The sequence below is a fragment of the Uranotaenia lowii genome, chromosome 3, assembly GCF_029784155.1.
Source record: "Uranotaenia lowii strain MFRU-FL chromosome 3, ASM2978415v1, whole genome shotgun sequence".
In the NCBI taxonomy this organism is placed as follows: Eukaryota; Metazoa; Arthropoda; class Insecta; order Diptera; family Culicidae; genus Uranotaenia; species Uranotaenia lowii.
The window spans coordinates 260,692,715-260,715,365 of record NC_073693.1 but is presented as its reverse complement, the minus strand read 5'-3'; the positions used below and the strand labels follow the sequence as shown (position 1 = coordinate 260,715,365).

Sequence of the window (22,651 nt, the reverse complement as noted above, 5' to 3'; positions counted from 1 at the left end):
TCATGAAGTGTTATTTGTACAAGTTGAGCTACAAAGACAATACTATTTAGACCCTCTTTTCAATGGATTTCGTAGCAAAAGGGATATTTCCAGTCAGAGAATATCATTAAAGTAGGGCTACAAGACGCAGGAAAAGTTGTCTGAATTCGTAAAGGAAGTATTCTTTGCTGGACATCATACGATTGATAGGTAATTTAGGAATCCTAGGTGTGCGGTCGGAAAGGCAAATCTCAACCATCTGAAAGCCAATAACCCTCAATAGTTAGTAAAATGTCCCGGGAGCAATCCTGTACGGTTATGTCTTCATGTTAATCATCTGGCGATTGGACCACGGCTTGATTTAAGAATGAAACAGATATAAAGCAAATCTAAAAAGTAATCCTCTTTTTACTATTTGCGTAAAGTGTAAATATAATTTATACTTAACATTTAAGAAAATGTACCAACTCCAAACGAAGAGCAATCACTCAGCTAATTGCTCTTGATTGATTTTGTGATTATTTTGTGCTGCTTTCCTTCCGCCCAACAACAGATGGACCAATTTCAACCGAACACTGTGACTGGCTGTATGGCATCTTCGGACACGAGACTTCCTGCACCCGTTACTGGACCTGCTGGAACGGAACGGCCACCGAACAACTATGCATCGGAGGGCTGCTGTACAACGAGAACGCCCACAGCTGCGACTGGCCGGAAAATGTTGACGGATGCCAGAAACATCGTAAGTCCCCCCGCGTTCCTACGCGCAATAACTACTTGCGCTGGAAAAAATGACCAATTTGTTTGATTAAAAGTTACATCACCTGTTTTGTTACGCTTAATTTTTCTCTCTCCCGTTTACAGCACTGTGCAATGACGATGCTAATGGAAATGTTCCGCTAGGCAAGTCCTGCAACCGATACTGGCAATGTCAGGGAGGATATCCACGGCTGCAGCGATGCCCCGCCATGTTGGTGTTCGATCGGCGAAGCCTGCGATGCGTGGTGCCACCGACGGAGGATTGCGAAGTTCCAACGACCCCGCTGCCATTAGAGGGAGATTTCTTGGATCAGGGAAAGGTGTGATCATTGCAATTATGACAATTTAATTATATTGAAACAAATTTCAATTTTGAAGCATCCGGAACCGGGGTTAAATTGTTTAAAAAACTAAACCAATTTCTTGAAATATTTATCATTGTTTAACTGCAAATTTTTTGTTAAATTATGCTTTGAGAAAATTGCTCAGCTTTTAACTGTCAAAACCAGTATCTGGCATCGATAACTGAAGAATGAAATTAAAAATTCAATCATCAATTCAACAGTTTCGTTTAGAGATCTGCCACTCATAGTAAATAAGCGCACCATTTGCGTTTATGTTGAAAAAACGGCAATCAAAAACCGAAAAACATGTACCTGAAATTCTGCACTTTAATGCATTTTTAATGAAAGTAAACAACATTATTTGTCAGTGCACCTCAATCAGTTTCTAAAAATATGTGAATGTGAGATTTTAGGACAAGATTCCCTGTTCCTTTGTAAATACAAAAATTTCCCATGACCAATAAAGGGTAAGTTTTGAAAAACCACAAATCTGATCTAGACGCAGTGTTTAGATTCCTATAGAAATATTTTTAACATTTAAAATTATTACATAACAAGAACCTTGACTGTGTTCATTATTACCCCATATTTGCTTGGGTAATTATGAACAGATAAAAGAACAAATAAAAATGATCTTTGTTCATATGTAATTGTCTTCTGTTTTCAGCCAAGTTTTTAAAAGATTTTCTTTAGCATTCAGCAGAAATTTTGTATATTGAAAAAGCCAATAAAGCCTGAATAAATATCGATAATCAATCGAAGGGAGAAAAAAAAATAAAGTTAGAAATATATTATGGAAATTTCAAAAAAAATTCCAACGTCTGAAAGATTACAAGAGCAAAAATCAAATTGTGTAAGATGAGAGCTTTTTTTTTGTATTAATTGAATTCTTTGATACAAAATTATATGATCTATAGGTTTTATGCAATGATATTGTATGCAATTTTTATGCACACAAGCTTTCATGCAATTTATGTCAATTTATTAGATTTTCGCATTATTTTTTATTACTACCCCCTCACGATGTTTCAACTTTGAGTGACAAAAAAAAAAGATTTGAAATTTGTTCCGGCCTAATTGAAAAAAAAAATAAATTGAATTTTTTAATTGTTGTTATGATTGTTTTTCAATGCAATTCAGTGCAAAAAAAAAATAACTTTTGGACACTGAAAACAGTATCGTAAGGTGATACTTTTCGATACCTTCAGTTATTTTGCCAGCATACGATCCACAATATACTTGATTTGAAATATTCAGTCATTTTGCATGGTCTTTAACATGTGGCTATTTGTTAAGATGCACTTCTTGTAGATCAATTATTGGACTTTCAAAGGAATTCCTCGAATTTGCATACATTGTGTATGCCGCTCGTGGCAAGATTCAACTTTTTCAGCACTCGACGTTATCATCCAACATGGCGAGCCCCATTGGATAAATTTACAACTAGTGCTAAAAAATCAATTTTTGCAACTTGTTGCAATAAATAACTAAATAGAAAACCATTCACCATACATTGTTTTTGCATCGTTTCAAAGTTCTAAGTGCAGAGCGGAAGAACTTGGGAATAGCGATCTTTATTTTGAATTCTGACTTCAATTGTTTAAAAAACTATGGACAACAAGTTACATAGCCTTGATTTAACAGTTTTGGGGATTTTTTAACAGCATATCAAAGTTCGAGTTATAGAAAATTGAAAAAAAAACATTTATTTAATTCAGATTTACACGCTTTTAATTTAAAATTCAGGAATTTTAATTTCGAAATTATTTTTTTATACTGCAAAAGGAATTCAAAATAACGATATTTTAAATTTCTATAATAAAACTTGAAGTTTTGTTAATCAATACAAATTCATTCATTTCATTTTTGATTTTCATAGCGTAATCAAATTGTAATTTATATTTTGCAGTTGATTGAAACTTGAATTTCTTTTTGTTTCTTAATTTAAGAGACTTTCAGCCTTTGGCTGGTTCGTCTCTGAAGAAAATTTGAATTGTTCTCCCCTCACTATTTTAAAAAACGAACTTCAGAACTCATGCATTTTAAGTTGAAGATTAAATTTTGATTTATAATAATAATTGCAAATTCGAAAGAAATTTAAAAAGGAATAATGTGATTTATTGAAGCAGCCAATAAACTTTTAAAGAAAACATTTCTAAATGCTCTACTGCATATGACCCCATATGGTCTCGATTTTTTTAAATATATTTAGCATAAGTCAGTACTGTAAAACATTCCAAACTTTATTTATAATTAGAAAAAAAACTGAGTTCATTCATTATTTAAACAATTAATTTTTCAATCAGTTTCTTGGGGTTAAATTATGAACAAATAACTGTTCCGGTTAATGATAAAGTTATAACATATTGTGTAATGATTAATTGGAACAACCCCTGTATCAGGAAACAAATCTTATAGGTTTTTGCAAATACGTGCTTAGCTAAGATTGCTATGACTAAGACTAAATTTAAGGATTTATGCAAAAACCAAGCTGAAAAATGGACAAATAAAGTGTCATAATCAGAGAGACTCAACAGTGTACAAAGAATTTTCTGAAACTATAAGCTTAGTTATAAAATGCAGATTACAATAAAACATGCTATGTACATGTTTTCGAATCTGTAAAGCATTTGTTGAAAAAATATTATTTTGCCGTCGTACATTTGAATCTTTTGTCAGACTCTGTCAAATGTAACGATATTGGGTTTTTTAATTTAAAAATTACTAAGTTTTGAGTAAAATCAATCATTGAGATCTTATAAACCGAAAACTCTCTTAAAAAAAACTAAAATCGATTTCAAATCTTATTATTGTCTTTTTTTTTATAAAACCTTGCTATTCTTATATCGAAGAAACAATCCTTAAAACAGTTCCTAAAATTTAAAAAATACCATAGAAAGTGTAACTATTCCTTACATAATTGAAGAAAATTTATGAATTTTCAATATCAAAGATTAAATTTCTATTAACAACTTTGTTTTAGATTGCGATTTTTTTTAAACTATCCTTTAAAAAAAATATTTGATTTATTTTGATTAAAAAATATTCCAAAATATCCATTAGTTCTCATATTTCCCCAGACAGTGATAAATAAATTTATAGACGCCTCAGTTTTCTCAGAAATTTAAACTACTCGTGGTCTTCGAAAAAGTTGATCATTTATTCGAGACCTTGGATTTTAGTATCTTAGAAAATTAGAGATGTACCGAATAGTGGTATTCGGCGAACGGCCGAATACCGAATATTGACCTTTTCAACTATTCGGCCAAACGAATATTCGGCCGAATATTCGGTCGAATGTTCTGTCGAATATTCTATTGAGTTGTTATCCAATCCAGAAAATGTAGAATAAACTAAAATCAAAGAATAAAGCTTTCTCCTGTACGATCTACAGTGAAAATACGCGAATACACCTTAGATGTTTTGTTGAAGCCATAAGTTTTTAATGACTGTGTTGCTTTTAAAATATTACTTTTCAATATTTCATAAATAATCCAAAGTCATTTGAAAAATTTTACAAGTCAGTAGTAGATATTCGGCCTATTCGGCCGAATACTTAGCTCAACTATTCGGTGAGCCGAATATTCGGCTTAACGGTTTTTTGGCGGTATTCGGCGCCGAATATTCGGTACATCTCTATAGAAAATACTAAATAAATATTTCATAAATTAACCCTTAAGTCTCAAAAACTAGAGCTGGCAGAAAACAAAATCAAACTGCATATTTGGATATGTCGCCCTCAAATCAGTAAAAATCAGCTCTTTAACCTTCTTCAAACGGAAAAAAATGAAGTTTGTTGCATAAAGTAAGAATAATTAATTTAATGTAATAATTTTGTTATTTTGTTCTAATACATCACTCAAAATACAAATATATATATATTTTAAGTGAAATACCAATGAATGTTGGATCATTTCAATTTTTTTTTAAATAGAATTTACATAGAGTCTTCTATCGAAATAACCACACCCTCATAAAAAAGCTTCTAAAAATTCAATACAGTGCTTAACATTTATATGGCTATTTTGAGTAAATTTTCTCTGGAATTTTCAAAATTTAATTTCAACTTTTGTCACGGATTTTGAAAATTTTTAAAGGAAGCTCAACATATTCAAACTTTGAAATTATAAATAATTAAAAAACAAATTCTGGATAAATTATGACCAGCAATCGAAAAAAGTTAATTTTTAAAGCACAACCAGAAAAAATAGATCTGGACCCCACGATGTTTTTTTTCTTCTAACAGTGCGTTTGATAGGAGATGGTTTTTTTCTTAAGCCTCATCCGTCCCAGAAATTTTTACCCGTTACAGTCCCTGATTGGTCAATGTGATACTCCTGATTTACACCAATATATCTCTCTTGTTTCAACTGATTTTTTTTTTACAAAATATAAACTTTCAAGGGAAGAATGTCAAATTGACACTCAAGGTCTAATCGAGGAGAGATTTTCCTGAGCTTTCAAGGTGCGTCCATAAAAAAGTAATGATACAAAATTAAAGATGTCAAGATGTCATTGAGGGTCCCCGAAGAAATTATATTTGGATACACCAGAATAAAGTTACAAGCCGCCAAACTTCCATAAGTATTATATTGACACTCAAAAACGGACTAGGGTTAATTCAGCAATGTCAAATTTACAGTTGCGTTCAAAAAAGGATGAAATCGCGTTCATGTTATTTTACACAAATTCTAGCTCAACTATCCAACTAACACTCCACAAAATTTGAAGACTTAACTATGAACGGAAAAAAGATACGACTATTCTCGTAAAAAAGGGAAATTGAAGAGTGTTTTACAAAACTTCTTGTATTTTTGACAATTTTCATTGAAAATTCTTGAAAATTGGCCAAAAAATGTAAAACTGTTTTATCTAGTATCTGGCAGAGTTTCATCAAAATCGAGTGACGCTATCAAAAATTCGCATCAAAAATCGCATTATTGTCCAACAGGCGATCGCATTCTTTTAGGATGTTTGTATGGAAGAAATCGTAATATTTTTTTTATTGGATTTTTATTTCACAATTTCAAATTTTACCAATTGAAATATAATAGATTGATAGAAACTTCATTCCTGCTTCAATTGGAAAAAGAAAACATTCAATTAAGAAGAGATTCTAACGAAAGAGCGAATATAATACGCTTCTAGTTTTTGCAGGTCGTTTCTGAAACTCTGTTCTTCTTATTTTGAACTATGTTAAAAAATTCCTATTTTCAAACAAATCAAGAATAAAGTTTTTATCATCTACCAACATTATCGGTATAAATTTTTGGATTTGTGAATGAAAAATTTCAAAAATTATTGATTTAATCAAAGATACGTAATACGATATTTTCCATACGAACATCCGTCCAACAGAGAATGAAATAGCCTGTTGGGCGAAAATGAACCTCATTTTCAAACCTGTCTCATTTATGATCGCGTCAATCGATTTTGATGAAACTCTGTCAAGTGCTAGATCATACATTTTTACATCTTTTTGCCAAATATCAAGTTCCAGTATTTTCAATGAAAATTGTCAAAAATACAACGAGTTTTGTGAAACAATTTTCAATTCCCCTTTTTAACGAGAATAGTTGTATCTTTTTTTCCAGTCATAGTACAGTCTTCAAATTTTGTGGAGTGTTAGTTGGATAGTTGAGCTAGATTTTGTGTAAAATAACATGAAAAAATATGAATCCACAGAGGAAAGGCAGCTGGTCAAAGTTAGAAGTGAGTGCGCGGCTTCACGCGATTTCATTCTTTTTTTAACGCAACTGTTTTATTAATATGCTACAAAAAACATTGTGCCGTGCATAAAGATGATTGTCTTGTGTTTAATTCTCGTATGAAACACAATGACTGGAAAATTGTAATATTTGCATCTTTTCAAATTTCTAATTTTGCAACAAACATTTTTTTACATGGATGATAATGATTGGAGAAATATTTCAGTTTTACTGGAAAATGTCGTATTGCATATTGTAGAATTTGACAATAAATAAACATCAATGCTTACATTTTTGACAAATTAGTGATATGTATAGCAAATTCTTTGGCATATTTCAAACTTCTGTTTTTTATCACCTTGTTTTTCTGTGTGTTGAGGTTTAAACATTTCCAAGATACCAGACATCACGTTCTTAAAAGATGAATGATTAATGTTGCGTTTAATGTATCCCTTCAAGGAAACAGCTTTTTTTTTCAAATCCTGTTCGAGCGTTTGTTAGCTTTTTTGAACAGTTATTCTATGTAAAGACAAAATATTAAGAGTTTTTAAAATAATTTTCTTAAATTTGAAGCTAATTTGTGCTTAGTCTCTCTCGCCGAGTTAGAAACAATGACAAATCATTTTTCCCGGAGCTCCGAAGGGGCCGGCACGGTGGTCCCCAAAAATAATCCCCAAAGCACACACCACGAAAGCCATCGTCCCCTCTAATGGAAACTTATTTTCGACCATTAATGTTGATTATCTTTTCCATTTTCATTTCTGCTTGCCGCTTGCTTGGATCGCCGGAATTTGCCCGTCGCCACCGGTCGGTCGGTTGTTCTCTACCCATCTTCACACAAACGAAACGGATGAAACAAAAAATCCAAACAAATAAACAAAAACAACTCCATTGCCGGAACTTAAACAGGGTAATGCCATTTCGAATCTGTCGCCCGGTGCCATCCAGGGCAAGTCCAGTGGAGGTCGGAACAAAAACTAGAGAGCCACGTGTTAAAAATGACTGTTGCTGGTTGGGTTGTCACTCGCACACATATCCGTACACAGACATACACATTCGCACACAAACACACTTGTTAGCAAATAGCCCAACTATTCTTCATCACCATCTGGGCGGGGGAAGAAAACCGGAACTAACGAACCAACTTACTAGCACCGAGAAGGAAGAGAAGAGAAGCGGGGGTGCTACACCCTCTTCTTAAACGCGCCCTGACCCATCAGCAAATCCAGAAGCAGAGGCAAGAGGTCTGGAATGGCAGCAGCCGCAACAGTATCACATTCTACATCCCTGGTGTAAAGCGAGGAATTTCTACGACTTTAATGTTATAAATCACACACTCCCGTCTGCTACGGTGTAGTAACAGCAGCACAGCATCCATTTACATACACATTCTCCCTTTCATACATTTGAGATACGAAAAAAAAAAAAATAATAAAAAAGAACAAGCATACATCAAACAGCACGGAAACGAACTTCATAAGTTTTGTATATAAATAATATCATCAAATGCAAACAATGTCACTTTCCTCTACTTTTATATTATTGTTCATTCGTTTTATTACGTGTTAGTATTTAAAGCAAGCGAGACGCAGCTGATGTTGAGATTGAGAAGAGTTGAAAAAATAAAAACAGACGAACAGTTAGAATAATAAATAACGTTAAGACCACCTCTGTTTGTGTTTGATTTGATTTCTTTGTGAAAATCCTATATTTTTTGGCTGAATTGTTAAATATAATTTAAATTTTTGATTCCACTTTAAGATTTTAAACAAACAAAAAAAAATCAAAATTCTATTAAACCAGTGGCATTAAAGTGACAAGACATTTTTAAATACAAAACCACTCTCTGGAGCCACTTTTACTTTTTTCTAACAGAATTGTTGATGAAAGAGATTCAAAAATAGGGGTATGTTCCGAAATCAAAACTTTTGGACTGGAATCGTTTCTTGTCTTGACAAAAGGCTGCATACCAAATTTCAGCTTATTCCGAGGAAACTCTAAGGAGTCGCTCAACGATGCTAAAGTTAGAGCATTCGTTAGAGCGATATTGAGAATTCCTCTGTTTGGCTCTAACTTTTATGCACCCTGATTAACCGATTGCTCTACAAATTTGATTTTCTTAGTATAAACATGATAAAACTCATTTGTTTTTCAAATCTTAATATTAACGAGTTACGATTAAAAAGTTATTAAAGTTAGAAGAGAGGTATGTCCATCTAATGGGTGTGCTATAAGACCGAGTCGATTTGGGGTCATTTTTGAATTTCTCAAACCCTGGAGTCTAAAAAGATTTGTTTTGGTTCAAAACTCATCCATGATTTTTTGCAGAATTTTTAAATAATGTTTACATGAGTTTGAACTTTCAGGTTTGTATGGGAAAATTGAATATTTTGTATTGAAAAATCATTTTTGTTTCTACTGTTTAACCGGGCCTGCTTATAGTTTCTTTGCCAATTTAAAGTTTTCTGAAAAAAAAAATCTGCTGAACATCTTAGTCTAAGTTCAAAATTTCGTATCTTATAAGTCAAAAAAAGTTGTTAACTGTTAAACAGAAGTATGATTTTTGGCATTGAAAAACAATAAATTCAATTGACATCACTGCTGGTGCCTCGTGAAGTATTGCATGAAGAGTAGTCAGCAATACCTCACAAGACACTCAGCAGTGATGGCAATTGAATTTATTGATTTTCAATGCCAAATGACACCTAATAACTTATTTGTCTAATAAGATACGAAGTTACGGTGTTCGACAAAATTGTTCAGCGGAAAAATTTCTTCAGGAAATTTTTAAATTGACAGAAAAACCAATAGCAGGCTCGGTTCCACAGAAGGAACAAAAATGATGTTGATTTTATTGTACAAAATATTCAATTTTTCCATACAAACCTAATTGTTCAAATTTACTCATGAACACGTTAATTTAAAATAATGCAAAAAATCATGGATATATTTTAAACCAAAACACAGCATTTAAGACCCATGGGTTCAAAAAACTCAAAAATGACCCCGAATCGACTCAGTCTAGTGTGCTATAGAATATCTCCATCTTCCAAAAAAAAATGATGTGAAACAATAAGAAGTTTTACCTGTTTACCCTAGTAATTGTAATTTATTTATTTATTTATTTATTTATTCCGCCAAACAGTGTAGGCTACATATATATAATAACTTAAACCTAGAGATTACAATGTTCAAATAAGCTTAATAATAATAATTTTTCTTTACATTTACAAAGTCAGGTTCTTCGGTGCCTGTTACCGTAAAAACCTTTTTTCAGCTGCTGTTTTGACATAGTTAAGTCTATATTCTCATAATGTTTATTATAACTATACATTAAACAATTAACAGGACTATATTTTCCATAATCAGTTCGAGTAGAGGTTATAATGAAAAGATTTCTTGTTCTTAAATGACGGCAAGGACAATAAAAGTTTAATTGATTTAGTAGATAAGCAGACTGAACGCGCTGATTAATTATGTCGTTTACAAAACAGATTGCAGCAAACTCTCTTCTTACACTTAATGTTTCCATGTTTATAAGCAGGCAACGTGATTCATAGCTAGGTAATTGGTTCTGAGACCATCCTAAATTTCGTAAAGCGAATAGAACAAATTGTTTCTGGACTGATTCCAAACGGTTTTTATGTAAAATTTGAAAAGGCGACCACACAACGCTACAATACTCAAGAATAGATCTAACATAAGCTGTGTACAATGTTTTTATTGTGTATGGGTCTTTAAAATTATAACTGAAACGTTTTATAAATGCTAACATACCGTTTGATTTCTGGATTATTGAGTTATAGTGATCTACAAAGGTAAGTTTTGAGTCCAATATAACTCCAAGGTCTCTAATCTTGTTGACTCTCTCGACAGGATCATCTCCCAATTTGACGATTTCATATGACTGACATTTTCTTCTGGTAAATACAATATTTGAACATTTTGCCACGTTAAGTTTGAGCAGACTTTTAGTGCACCATTTGTTAAATACATTAACTTCGTTTTGAAAGATTCTAAAGTCTTCTTCGCTATTCACTTTCATATAAAGTTTCATATCATCAGCATAAATTAGCACATTTGACTGCTTGAGAAGACAAGTTATATCATTTACGTATAAAATAAATAATAAGGGGCCGAGATGGGAGCCTTGAGGCACACCAGAAGTAACGGAGATACTTTTTGAAAGTGAACCATTAAATCTAACAACTTGTGAGCGGTTCGTTAAATAGGACCTTATCCATTTCAGTAGGTGTGAACTGAAACCCTGTTTATTTAATTTAAAAATTAACATGGGGATGTCAATTCTGTCAAAAGCTTTACTGAAGTCCGTGTATAAAGCCTGTACAGAATTACCGCGATCCATACAGCTAATATTATAGGTAACAAACTCGAGTAAATTAGTGGCTGTAGATCTTCCTTTAACAAATCCATGTTGCTTTTCAGTAATGAGTGTTTTAATTTGGTTATATATTTTTGCATTCACTATAGCTTCGAAAAGTTTTGGTATGCACGATAAAATGGCTATGCCCCTGTAATTGTTTATGTCAGATTTTTTTCCTGACTTGAATATGGGTACAAGAAATGATTCTTTCCATACTTGAGGAAAAACACCTGATTTCAATGAAGAGTTAAATAGAAGAAACAATGGCATACTCAGTTCATTTACTAGATTTTTTAAAATAAGTGGAGGAATTCCATCAGGCCCGGGCCCTTTAGTGCTGTCTAAGGAAGAAATGGTTTAACATATTTCTTCAAAGGAAATTGATTCTACTACAGTAAGTACCGTTGAATCAGAGAGATAACTAAAAAACGAAGTATCACGATCTTGCTCGGAAAAACTAGTGTAAACATTTTGGAAAAAGTCGGCGAATAGATTACAAATTTCGTCGGAATTTTGACCTTCTATGCTGCCAAAGTGCATGCGAGATGGAAAACTATTATTTTTTAATTTTGTATTGACATATCTAAAAAAGTTTCTTGGGTTCGATTTTATGTTTTGCTCAATTTTTATATTATAGTCTTGGAAAGAAGTATTTAAGCGTATTGCTAGTCGATTACTGGCTTCTTGGTGTTCTAACTTAGTGACTAATGATGGATTCTTTTTCCAGTTTTTATGTGCCTTCTGCTTTTTATTTCTTAAATGCACAAGCTCTTTCGTGAACCATGGCGGATTTTTGTTATTATTTGTTCGTCGCTTTAATTTTGTTGGAACGTATTCATTGAGAATATTACCAAGAATTTTGTAAAAAATCTCCACTTGATTGTCTGTTGAGTTTTCAGCTCGGAATATTGTTTGCCAATCAACAACTTGTAATTTTGTTTTAATCATATTATAGTTAGCATGAAAAAAGTCAAACGTCTCTATAAACTCGTAATCATCTGGTAAACGTTTTTGATCAGGACATATGATTGAGAATTCGATAGCAGTGTGGAAGACCTCGTTTTTCCAAATTGGATCTGAAGCTTCTACAACACAAAAATCATCAGTCAAATTGGAAAATAATAAGTCCAGATATCGACTACAGGCATTTTTTACATGATTTATTTGATTAAGACACAAAGAAGCAAGATTATCAAAAAGAATTTGCAGTGTTTCATTATCACCACAGATCGGCAAGAGAATGCTTCCATTATCTTCATCAATTAAGAATTGGAGACTTGATTGGTTAAAGTCGCCATAAAGGTGTATTTTAAATTCGGGCTCAAAATTTGCGACCATTTCAGTAATGTCAAACAGAAACTTTTGGAAATATTCTTTAGTGGCATATTCTGGCGGAAAGTAAATCGACCCAAAAATATGCGTTTCATTGAAGATGCGGGCTTTGACCCACACCTGCTCGAATTCTTTGTGTTTAGTCGTAGGAATGAGCTCAGAATCGAAGACAGAGCTGATTGCCACAACCACACCACCGCCAGATTTCTTGTCAGAAAGAAGAAAGTTTCTATCATCTCTAAACACGTTGAAACTAGAACCAAAAACTTCTTCGCTCTTTATGTTTACATCCCAGCTTGTTTCTGTTCCCAAAATTATAGTATAACTACTAGCTGCTAAATTTTTATAAATTACTAGCAGACCCGGTAAACTTCGTCTTACCATGTTCAATTTGGCGTCCATTTTCTATTTTTCCTAGTTTTCTTTACATTTCCCTTCTTTCCCTTTACTTGAATCATCCCGCTCAATTCTATCAAAATTAAACCAAAGAATTTAAACTCAACGGGTCTTTTAAAATCCAATTTTTGTAACTTGTTAAATAAATAACTGTATGTTGATAATATGTATGTTTCATTTACTGTATTCTATTCAGTAGATTTATTTCGTTTTGTTATATTGTTTTCAATATCGGGACGATTTTTGGAGTTTTTGCCGAATATTTTGCCTAACGCAGCGCTTTCGGCTCCCAATAAGCTTTGGATGTTATATTTTTTAGAGCTGTAGAAATGAAACACATAAGAAAAGATTTTATACTAACCATTTTCAAACAGCTTATTATTCACCATCCTCATGCTTCGAAGCAGTTTGAATTAAAATCCATATTTTCACCAAATCATTTCCAAAAAGTTTCGCCTGATACTTAAGTTATAGACTTTACACATTCCAACTTGAAGTGTTCCCATCAGCACTTGTCATGGCATTAAATCTGGTGATTTTGTGTATTGCTAATTCCTTTTTTTTTATTCAAGCAAAACATGCAAATTAATTCCTTTGAACTTTAACCCAATGAATCAAAGAAACGATCGGTTTTGAAAAGAGGAAAACATATGTTTAGATATATTCACCCATTATTTTAAAGGTTTTAATTCAAGCAGTTCTGATTTCTAAATTTCCTGAACATTGTTGGTGATGATCTGCAATTTCATTTAGGATTACGTTATATTTTTAAGATTTAATAACATTTAATTGATAAGCAGATTTTTTTTAAAATTTAATAGATTGAAAATATATTATCTGTTCAGGCTACGATGGTTTCATGAGTTCATTTTATTTCCTGGAAATTATCATATAAACAAAACCTTAATAAAAATTATGTGTCGTTTTTACTTTAAATCTTAATTTTCAAAAATGAAACACCGGTCAAATCCTAACGAATATCACCACAGTTCAACTTTCATATGCTCTGGAAAAAGTAATATTTTCAAAAAAAAAATTAGTTATGTTGACAAAAAGAAATATCGATGTATATATTTGTCCCATTTATTGGGGCGAGTGAAAACACATAGGTCTTTTTAGATGCGTCAGTGAAAAGACTCTGTTTTATCAACTTTAATTGCTATATCCTAAGTTTTTCTCCGGAATAAATTAATGCTTGGTACTTCAATTTCACTGAATGCTGTTCAACCAAAAGACCTTGATTTACAAAGACCTTTATAATAATTTTGAATATCAGCTTCAGATTCAACACTCGGGATATCCTTTCTGGCCATTTTGAAGATACAATTCTTAAACTGTAGATGTTTCATAGCTAAATTGCGCGTTTTCACTTATTCCACCAAAGAAATTACAGGAAATAATATTATTTTTAACACTATCAGGTCATATTAAAAGTTCATCATAAAAATCTGTTGCCCCTGGAATATCAATCACAAAAAAACTTTTCAACAAAAAAGTGAATCAAAAGTCTCTTCTATATAGCCAAAATATGTAAAACAAAAACACACTTTTCATGTTAAGTTTGTACTTGAACTGTGTGTAAACAAACAATAAACGTGTACACAGTTAAGGTGAATGATTTAAAAAAAAAAATAAGGTGAGGTGAATGATTTAAAAAAAAAAAATTTTTTTTGGGCCGAACAATTTTTAGATGAAGACATATTGTATACATTTTTTGTAAAAGTTGATAGTTTGCTTAATTAGTTTGATAGTTGATAGTTAGAAATTCTTCCGGAAAATGCATATCCTCACTTTTTGTTATTAAAAAGTAGATTATTTTTTTGATAACTTCAATCTACGTTTGCAAACAATCAAATAGTTCATTCGGCCTTTTAAAACTTCAATTCTATCTAATCTATTTCAAAGACCAGACTCTTGTTGAGAGGACGAATGGCCAAGTTGGTTAAAATCCTCTTTAATTAAACAAATTAGAAGAGAATAGACTTTTGTTCAGTTAATGTGTGTAGCATTCTAGGCGTATTGGATTAATGTGATGAATTTAATTGAATGTAAAGCTTCCCAATTTCTTATTTTCAAACGTCCTCAAAGTGTCATAACATTATTTCATATTTATCTTTACCAAGTTCATATTTTTTGGCAACAATTTACTACTTAAATTAACATGAATTAAAAATGGTTTTGATATTTGAAATCGTTTATATGGTTTTGATTCGATCGATAAAATATCAATCCGTGTCACATCTAGGCGTCATTTATTACCATGTGATGTGTACAAATAAAATAAGCAAGAAAAAAAAACAAATCTAGGTTGCATACCGCCCCCACGTGCATAAGAAATATAGGTATTATGTGTATAGCACCAAACCGAATAGCGACAGTTTTACTAGCGACACTTTTTTACTAGCGATATTTCTGTCATTCGCAGGTTTGTTATTCTTTTTTTCAGTCCAGTAGGCGATTTCAATATAGTACACAAATGTTGTTTACGTTATTTACTGTTAATTTTCTTTAGGCCATCGTTCGCATGCTTCAAGTCGCCTAGGAAACTCGCGATGCGTCGTTATGATTTTCAACGTCGCGACGTATGCGACGTGTCGCTAGTAGGCAAGGCTGCTTTGGTTATTAGCGATCATATTTTGGATTTTACCTGCATGTATAATACTTGGTTGAGAAATAAGCGCCTAATTTTTAAATTTTTCCAGCGATCAATGAACAGTATGCTTTGGTTACTATTATCTTGCAACGACGTTTGCTAGCGACGCCTCGCCCATGCAGACGAAAAACGAACCCCTCGAAGAAAAGAAAATCTCTAAAAATAAATGCCCGTCTTTTCAATTTCAGATTTTAGCAAAACAAATATTATATGTTTTATTCGATCAGCAAAATGTCAACCTGAGTCACATCTTGGCGTCATTCATAACCATGTGCTGTAGAAATGAGCTAGGAATCATGAACAAAAAAATCACATCAAGGCTTCATATCGCCACCACTTGCATTGAAAATATGCTTGGTTGAGAAATACGCGCCAAAATATTCTCACTGATCAGTATGCTATGCCATGGTTGCTATCTTCTAACGACGTCTGCTCGCGACGCCTCGACCTTGGAGACGAAAAACAAACCGCCCAAAGGAAAAAAAATCTCAAAAAAATGGAAGCCATGACTTTTATTTCATTCAAAAAACTACAAATTTAAATATTACGGACAACTGATGCGACTTTGTGTTGTTTTTATTCGGTATAAACCGATTCGCATGGCTACAGAATATTCTAAAAATAATTTCATTCGAATCGTTTGGGTCATTTCGGAGGAGTAGTACTACAAACACCGTTACAAGAGAATTTTATATAATAGACTAGCAGACCCGGTAAACTTCGTCTTACCATTTTAAACTTGGCGTCTATTTCATTTTTTTTTCGCTGTTTGACTTAAAAAAAGCATCAAATCTTGAGTTGTTAATCGTCTCGCTTTCTTGAACATGTCCTAGTTTTTAAACGTATCAATCTTTTCCGTTTGCTAGAATTGGCCTGCTCAATTATATCGGAATCAAATCTAGGAATTTTATCTCAATTCTACGGGTCTTTTAACTGATTATTCAAAAAATATCTCCAATCAATTTTACATACATCTTACATGAATCCTTTTAATTTACATTTCTTTGATTCGGATGCTTTGAATATTGCCGAATGATATCAGGTATCAGTTTCCCGTTGCAAATTCAATTTTTTCAGCACTCAACGTTACCATCAAACTTGGTAAATCTCATGCTAAAAAAAATCCACTCTTTATAACTTGTTCCATAAATAACATATGTTGATTATCTATGTTTCATTTATTGTATACAATTTAGTTGATTGACTCCGCTTTGCTCGAGTTCACTTTAAGGTTTAAATCGAAATCAAAAATTTCTCATTTATTGGAATTTATTGCATATGAAACTTTATGGAAGAAGAATTTTGAATATCAGGACAATTTTTGGAGTGTTTGCTCAATATTCTGCCTAGCGCAGCACTTTTAGCTCCCGAGTAGCTTTTGATGGTATATTTTTTAGAACTGAAGAAATAAAAACATTAGAGATGATTTTTTTCAAACCATTTTCAAGCAGCTTCACTTTCCTCACATTTGGAAGCAGTGGTTATTTATATCCATATTTTCATCAAAATCATGTCCAAAAAAAAGGTTCGCCCATTTTTTTTTAGCAAAAAATGCTAATTAAATCAAGAAGTCTTGATTTATTGGGTTAATATTCAAAGAAATTTCATTTGGTTTTGAAAGGAGAAAAAATATGATTAAATTTTTTGTTATTCAACCGAATTAAAGCATTTTTATCTTCTTTTTCATCCTTTAATACATACCTGCCAATATAAACCATTGTTGTCTGATTTAAAATTTTCCTAAACAGTGTTAAAGGTGATTTGCTATTCTGTTTAAGATTATGTGATATTTTCAAGATTCAATAAGATTAAATTGGAACGCAGGTTTTAAAAAATTTAATACATAAAAAAAACTAATCTTTCAAGGCCACGATGATTTCATGAGTTCATTCCTTTTTTCTGGAAATTTTCATGTAAATTTACCTCGACATTTAAAAATTTTAAATATCCGTTCAGATTTAACACTCGGGATACCCTATCTGACTATTTTAGAGAAAAATTGGAATATGTTTCATGACTTAAAGGCGCATTGCCACTTGTTTCACCGTGCGAAATGACAGGAGTTAATTTTATTTTCAACACTTTTAGATCATAACAAAAACTTATAAAAAAACAAATTCAGCTTCTGCTATCAAAATAATTATGCTTCTGGAATATCAATCACAAAAAAAATGTCAACAAAAAATCGGATCTAAAGTCTCATCTACGTAATCAAAATATGTTAAACACACATTTATGTAAAGTACGTACTTGAATTCTGTGTAAACAAATAGGGAACCTGTAAACAGTTTTTTGGTGAACGATTTAAAAAAAAAGTTAAGTTTATTTAGTCAGATTGTTTATTTGGGCCCAACCATTTATAAACTTAGAAATCATGTATACATTTTTTGTAAATGTTGAACGTTCTCACTTCATTGCATTCGGCCTTCAAATGAACATCAATCTTATATAATCCATTTTAAAGGACAGGCTCTTGTTCAATTCATGTGTCTGTTCATTTGCAACGGATTTTGTGGTTGTTTTATAAATTTAATGGCGCATGATACAACTTCTGTGAAGCACATTTGTACATGTTTGAAAAATATTTCTAGCGTTTTGGATTATAATCCAAGTCTTTCCACTTTTCTTTTTTCAAATGTCCACAAAGAGTCATACCATTATTTCATACGTATCAGTACTAAATTCATATTATTTAGACAACAATTCTTTCTTGAAATAACACGAATTGAAGTTTTAATTTTTTCAAATAGTTTGAATGGTTTTGATTTGATCGGCAAAATATTAATCTGGGTCACATATGGGCGTCATTCATTACTACATATGTGCTGTACAAATGATCTAGGAATCAAGAAGAAAAAACACATCTAGGCTTCATGTGGTCACCACATGCATCGAAATTATGCTTGGTTGAGAAAGCGCGCCCAAAATTTCTCACTAAACAGTATGCTATGCCATAGTTACTAACCTCCTACGACGTTTGCTTGCGACGCCTTGACCATAGAGACGAAAAACAAACCGCCCGCCCGGCGCCCAAAGTAAAGAAAATCTCGAAAAAATTGAAGGCCATGACTTTAATTTGATTCATTTTATTACAAATTTAATGATTGCGGACAATTGATGCGACTTTTTGTTGTTTTTATTCGATATAAACCGATTCGCATGGCTACAGAATATTCTAAAAATAATTTCATTCGAATCGTTTCGGTCCTTTCGGAGGAGTAGTACTACAAACACCGTTACAAGAGAATTTTATATAATAGATTCAATTTCGATGCACTTCGCATTCTGTTAAAATTTTGACAATAAGCCACAATTTCATTATTATTTACTATAGCGGATGTATTCAGGGCAGAAGATGTTCTATGGTCGCGCGAACGAATTGTAACGCGATCCGCTTGGTCAACATTAATCAAAGAGCTAGTTACCTATAGTGGCACGCGTCGATGGGGCAGAAAATATGGATACATTACCGGGTTGTTGAAATCAAATGCATTAGGGCCATGGTGGTAGCAGGGGCCGGCAAAGGGTGCACTGAATGAAGTGGGACACGGATTGAACGTTGCATATGGCGGCATGGAAGTCGATGGATGATGTGTGCACATATTTGCTTGGTACGGTGAAGTCGTTGCCGCAGCAGTAGTCGGGAACCTAGCCGGTAGCCTATCATGATGTGGTGGTGTATTACACAGAAGAGGGTCCAGGGTCCAGTGGTGGTGTATTTGATGATACAGTAGAGGGTCCAGGGTTTAGAGTATCTCCACGTTGAAAATTGATGAAGGTCGGGATCTTTGTTTTCGGCTGAGGTTTCCTATTAAACGTGACCTTGGCGGCAGCAAGCAGTTCTTTGTCAGTGGAAGGCTTTTTGATCGGTTTGATTTGACGTTGACGTTTTCTTCGTTTTTTCGCTTTATCAGCGTTTTTTTGTTGCTCTCTGCGACGCGACTGGCGAATATCGAACTCTGCCCAGTCAGCTTTCCACACCTTTTTTGTACCCAGAAGTCGCCAACCTGAGTCATTTAATTTTAATTTTCTGTTTAGCTCGATATCTAGGCTTGGGTAATCTGGTGTCGGAGGTGAGGGAGAACGACAACGGGCAGAGGCTATGTTGGCTGATAATGTTTTTAACTCATCCAGTATATCAAGCTCCAATACTGGGTTTGACGTAATCGTGCAACTTGAGGCGATTTCCATCGACAGCTGTTGTAGCTGACTGAGTTCCTCATTTATGTTGCACAGGTCTTTGGAAAGACCTGACGTCACTGAATTAATTGACTTTGTTAGGCATTCCTGCGAAGTCAACATAGCCGTGTCGAAAAGCGATGTCGCATGGTTTTTCAACGCAGCGACAGATCCAGCTAAAGTGCTGTTTTTATTAATATTCTGGATCTTCACAGCCCGCATACTTGCAGGATAATATTCGGAAAACTTAGGTTAGAATAATTCCGGATTTTGAGATTCCTCATTTTTTTAATTCAAGGTCTGTGATAAGAATTCGGAGTATGTATTCAGTTTATTGTTACTGAACTTCAGTTTGTATCATCATTGGGAAAAAATCCTGATTTGAATCTCGGTTTTGCATTTCATACTTCAATATTAAAAACGCATGATTTCGGAATATTAAAAGAAAGTATTTAAAATTTCAATTCCAATTTTGAAGATTTGAAGTTTCAAATTTATGCAGAAATGAAACTAAAGGAAGTTTCATATTGGTGAAAAAATCTGAAACAGTTTCCTCATTCGCAATTTTCATTCAGATTCACAAATTAAATTTCAGTTATTCGAAGAAAGAATTCTCATTGAAAGTCTAAAATTCAGAATTCAAATAAGAGATTTCTGGTTGAGAATTCTGATCTTAACTTCACTAAAAATTAGTAAAATTATTATCTGGAACTTAAATTCCAAAATCTGAATCCAAATTTCGAACTCAGGTTCAAAAGGCAGTACTCAGATTTGGAATTTTAGAAACTCAGATTCACCTCGAAGTTAAGTTTCTATCATATATCAACGAGAAAATTTCACTAAGGATTCAAACTACAGGCCATCGCAGTTCATAGTCCAGAATGGTTCAATTTTAAATTCAATCAGAGGCAGTTTGAAACACAAACTAGAAGAAATAGCTAATTTAAAATACAATTTTGATTTTTGAGAAACCTAGATTGTTTTGTATATATTCACAGCATTCTAATCGTGTAATAAATCATTATTGATTTTTCAAGGCCAAAGAACTTGTACTTTATTTTCAAGTTAAATTTAAACTGAAAACATATTTCACTGGTTTTTATTTAACATTATTTATATTGCTTCTTAAATAAAGTTTCAAACAGTTTTTTTTTTTAATTTTAATCGAGTTTACAAGAGAAGAAAATAAATCAGATTTCAACCGCAAAATCAATCTCTTATTTTTATTTCTTAAATTTGATTAACTTTTACCAATGCCTCAAATAGTTAACTTACTGCTTTAAGTTATCAAAACAAGTGTTTCTATTAAATGAAATCTTCAAATCCCCAATTGACTTTTTAAAACTGCTTGAAAATAGAAATATCCAACGTCTTGATATAAAAGTTAGAAATTAGAATAAATATCTAGCTATCAATGCATGGAACTTAAAGAACTTAAATCTAGTTGATTATTCAGAATCTTATTTTTTTTTTACTATTCTTCATATAGGCATTGTTCAAGCAAAAATACTATAGAAAATTTTAGTTACAAACCTCCCCATGAGATGGTTATTCCTACGGCCCGGAATCTAAGTCATAGATAAATCAATTTTGAACAATCATCTTCCTTGCTGAATCCAGTCCATTTTCCCAATTTAGTTTTTGTTGATCAAATAGTCATCAAACTCTTTTTATTGAGTTCGGAAATTTCCAGAATTCCCCAGCGTTTCCCGGGACTCGGGAATTCCCTAAATTTTTCGATTCCCGGGAACTCTCGGTAGGGAAATCCCGAGATTGGACACTCTAGTTCAGCGGTTTTCAAACTTTTTTTCACCCACTGCCCCCTTTTGAAAAAAATCTCGAACTCAACGCCCCCCTGCCTGATTTAAAAAAAAAATTACATTCAATTAACTCCAAAACCATTAGAAGAAGATGAAATAAGTCAAAACTCAAAATTTTCAACACTGATTATGATAATGATTATGACACATAATTTTTATGAATTAAAAAAAAATGTTTCAAAAAGTTGAAAATTATGTGTACAGCATGGAAAAAATTAAAAAATTACGATATTTCACAAACTTCATACATTTATTGTTGCTAATTTGTTGCTTTATGAAATAATGGTTAACATTTCTATTACTTCAAACCCCTAGTAAGAACTATATAAAATAAAATATTTCTAGAACAAACGCGTAAACTTGAAAACTGTCAGTTTATCTCAAAACCAAATCGCTTTTCCTTTAGGAACTATAGTTTTGATCAACATAATTCTTAAACAATAAAATTTGCAATTATAGTAAACAAAATAAGAAGGTACTGTTAATAAGAACAAACTACATTAATTAGCAAAAAAAAGTATATCAGTATAAAATCCAGATATAATAAATATCAAAATTTTATTTATGAATCCTTCAAAACGCAAATGTACTCTAAAACAAAATTCTACCCGAAGTTAAGCAATATTCACGGGGTTTACACTTTAACATAGTAATATTGATTCCAAAAATTTTCCTGATGACCGAATAACTTTTAAAAGTTGAAGTTCGATAAAAGAAAATTGCAGAATTTTATTTTCGAATTCATAAAATTTAAGATAAACAAATTCAAAATTCGAGTTAAAGTTCCCAAGGCATGTCAGAATTCTTCCATTACAAAAATCTGTGATCAAATCTGTGATGCCTTTTAAAACACGTTCTATAAGAATAACAATACGCCTTATTTGTTAAACAAATTTGTTAAGACAATACATTTTAAAGATTTTCAAGGTTGCCATTCAAAATCAATGGATTTTTGTGGAACCCAAAATAGACCAACAATACCATTTTAAAAATAAAAAAATATATCTGGCGGCGATTGGAGATACAGAGGCAAAACATTGCTTTACAACTCTTTGAAATTATTGATATTTTATTCTAAAACCTGACTTTAATTTGAT

The 22,651-nt window shown here is 32.4% G+C and overlaps 1 protein-coding gene across 1 annotated transcript in view; it reads left to right on the top strand.

Moving 5' to 3' along the window:
* LOC129750878 (protein obstructor-E-like) overlaps positions 1-8,457 on the top strand; it is a 308,119-nt gene extending 299,662 nt beyond the window's left edge. Inside the window, exons 4-6 of the mRNA XM_055746009.1 lie at positions 533-721; positions 844-1,058; positions 7,700-8,457. Coding sequence (XP_055601984.1) covers positions 533-721; positions 844-1,058; positions 7,700-7,771 — 476 coding nt within the window. The 3' untranslated portion in view covers positions 7,772-8,457. The remainder of the gene's footprint in view (positions 1-532; positions 722-843; positions 1,059-7,699) is intronic.
* Positions 8,458-22,651: the final 14,194 nt, after the last annotated feature.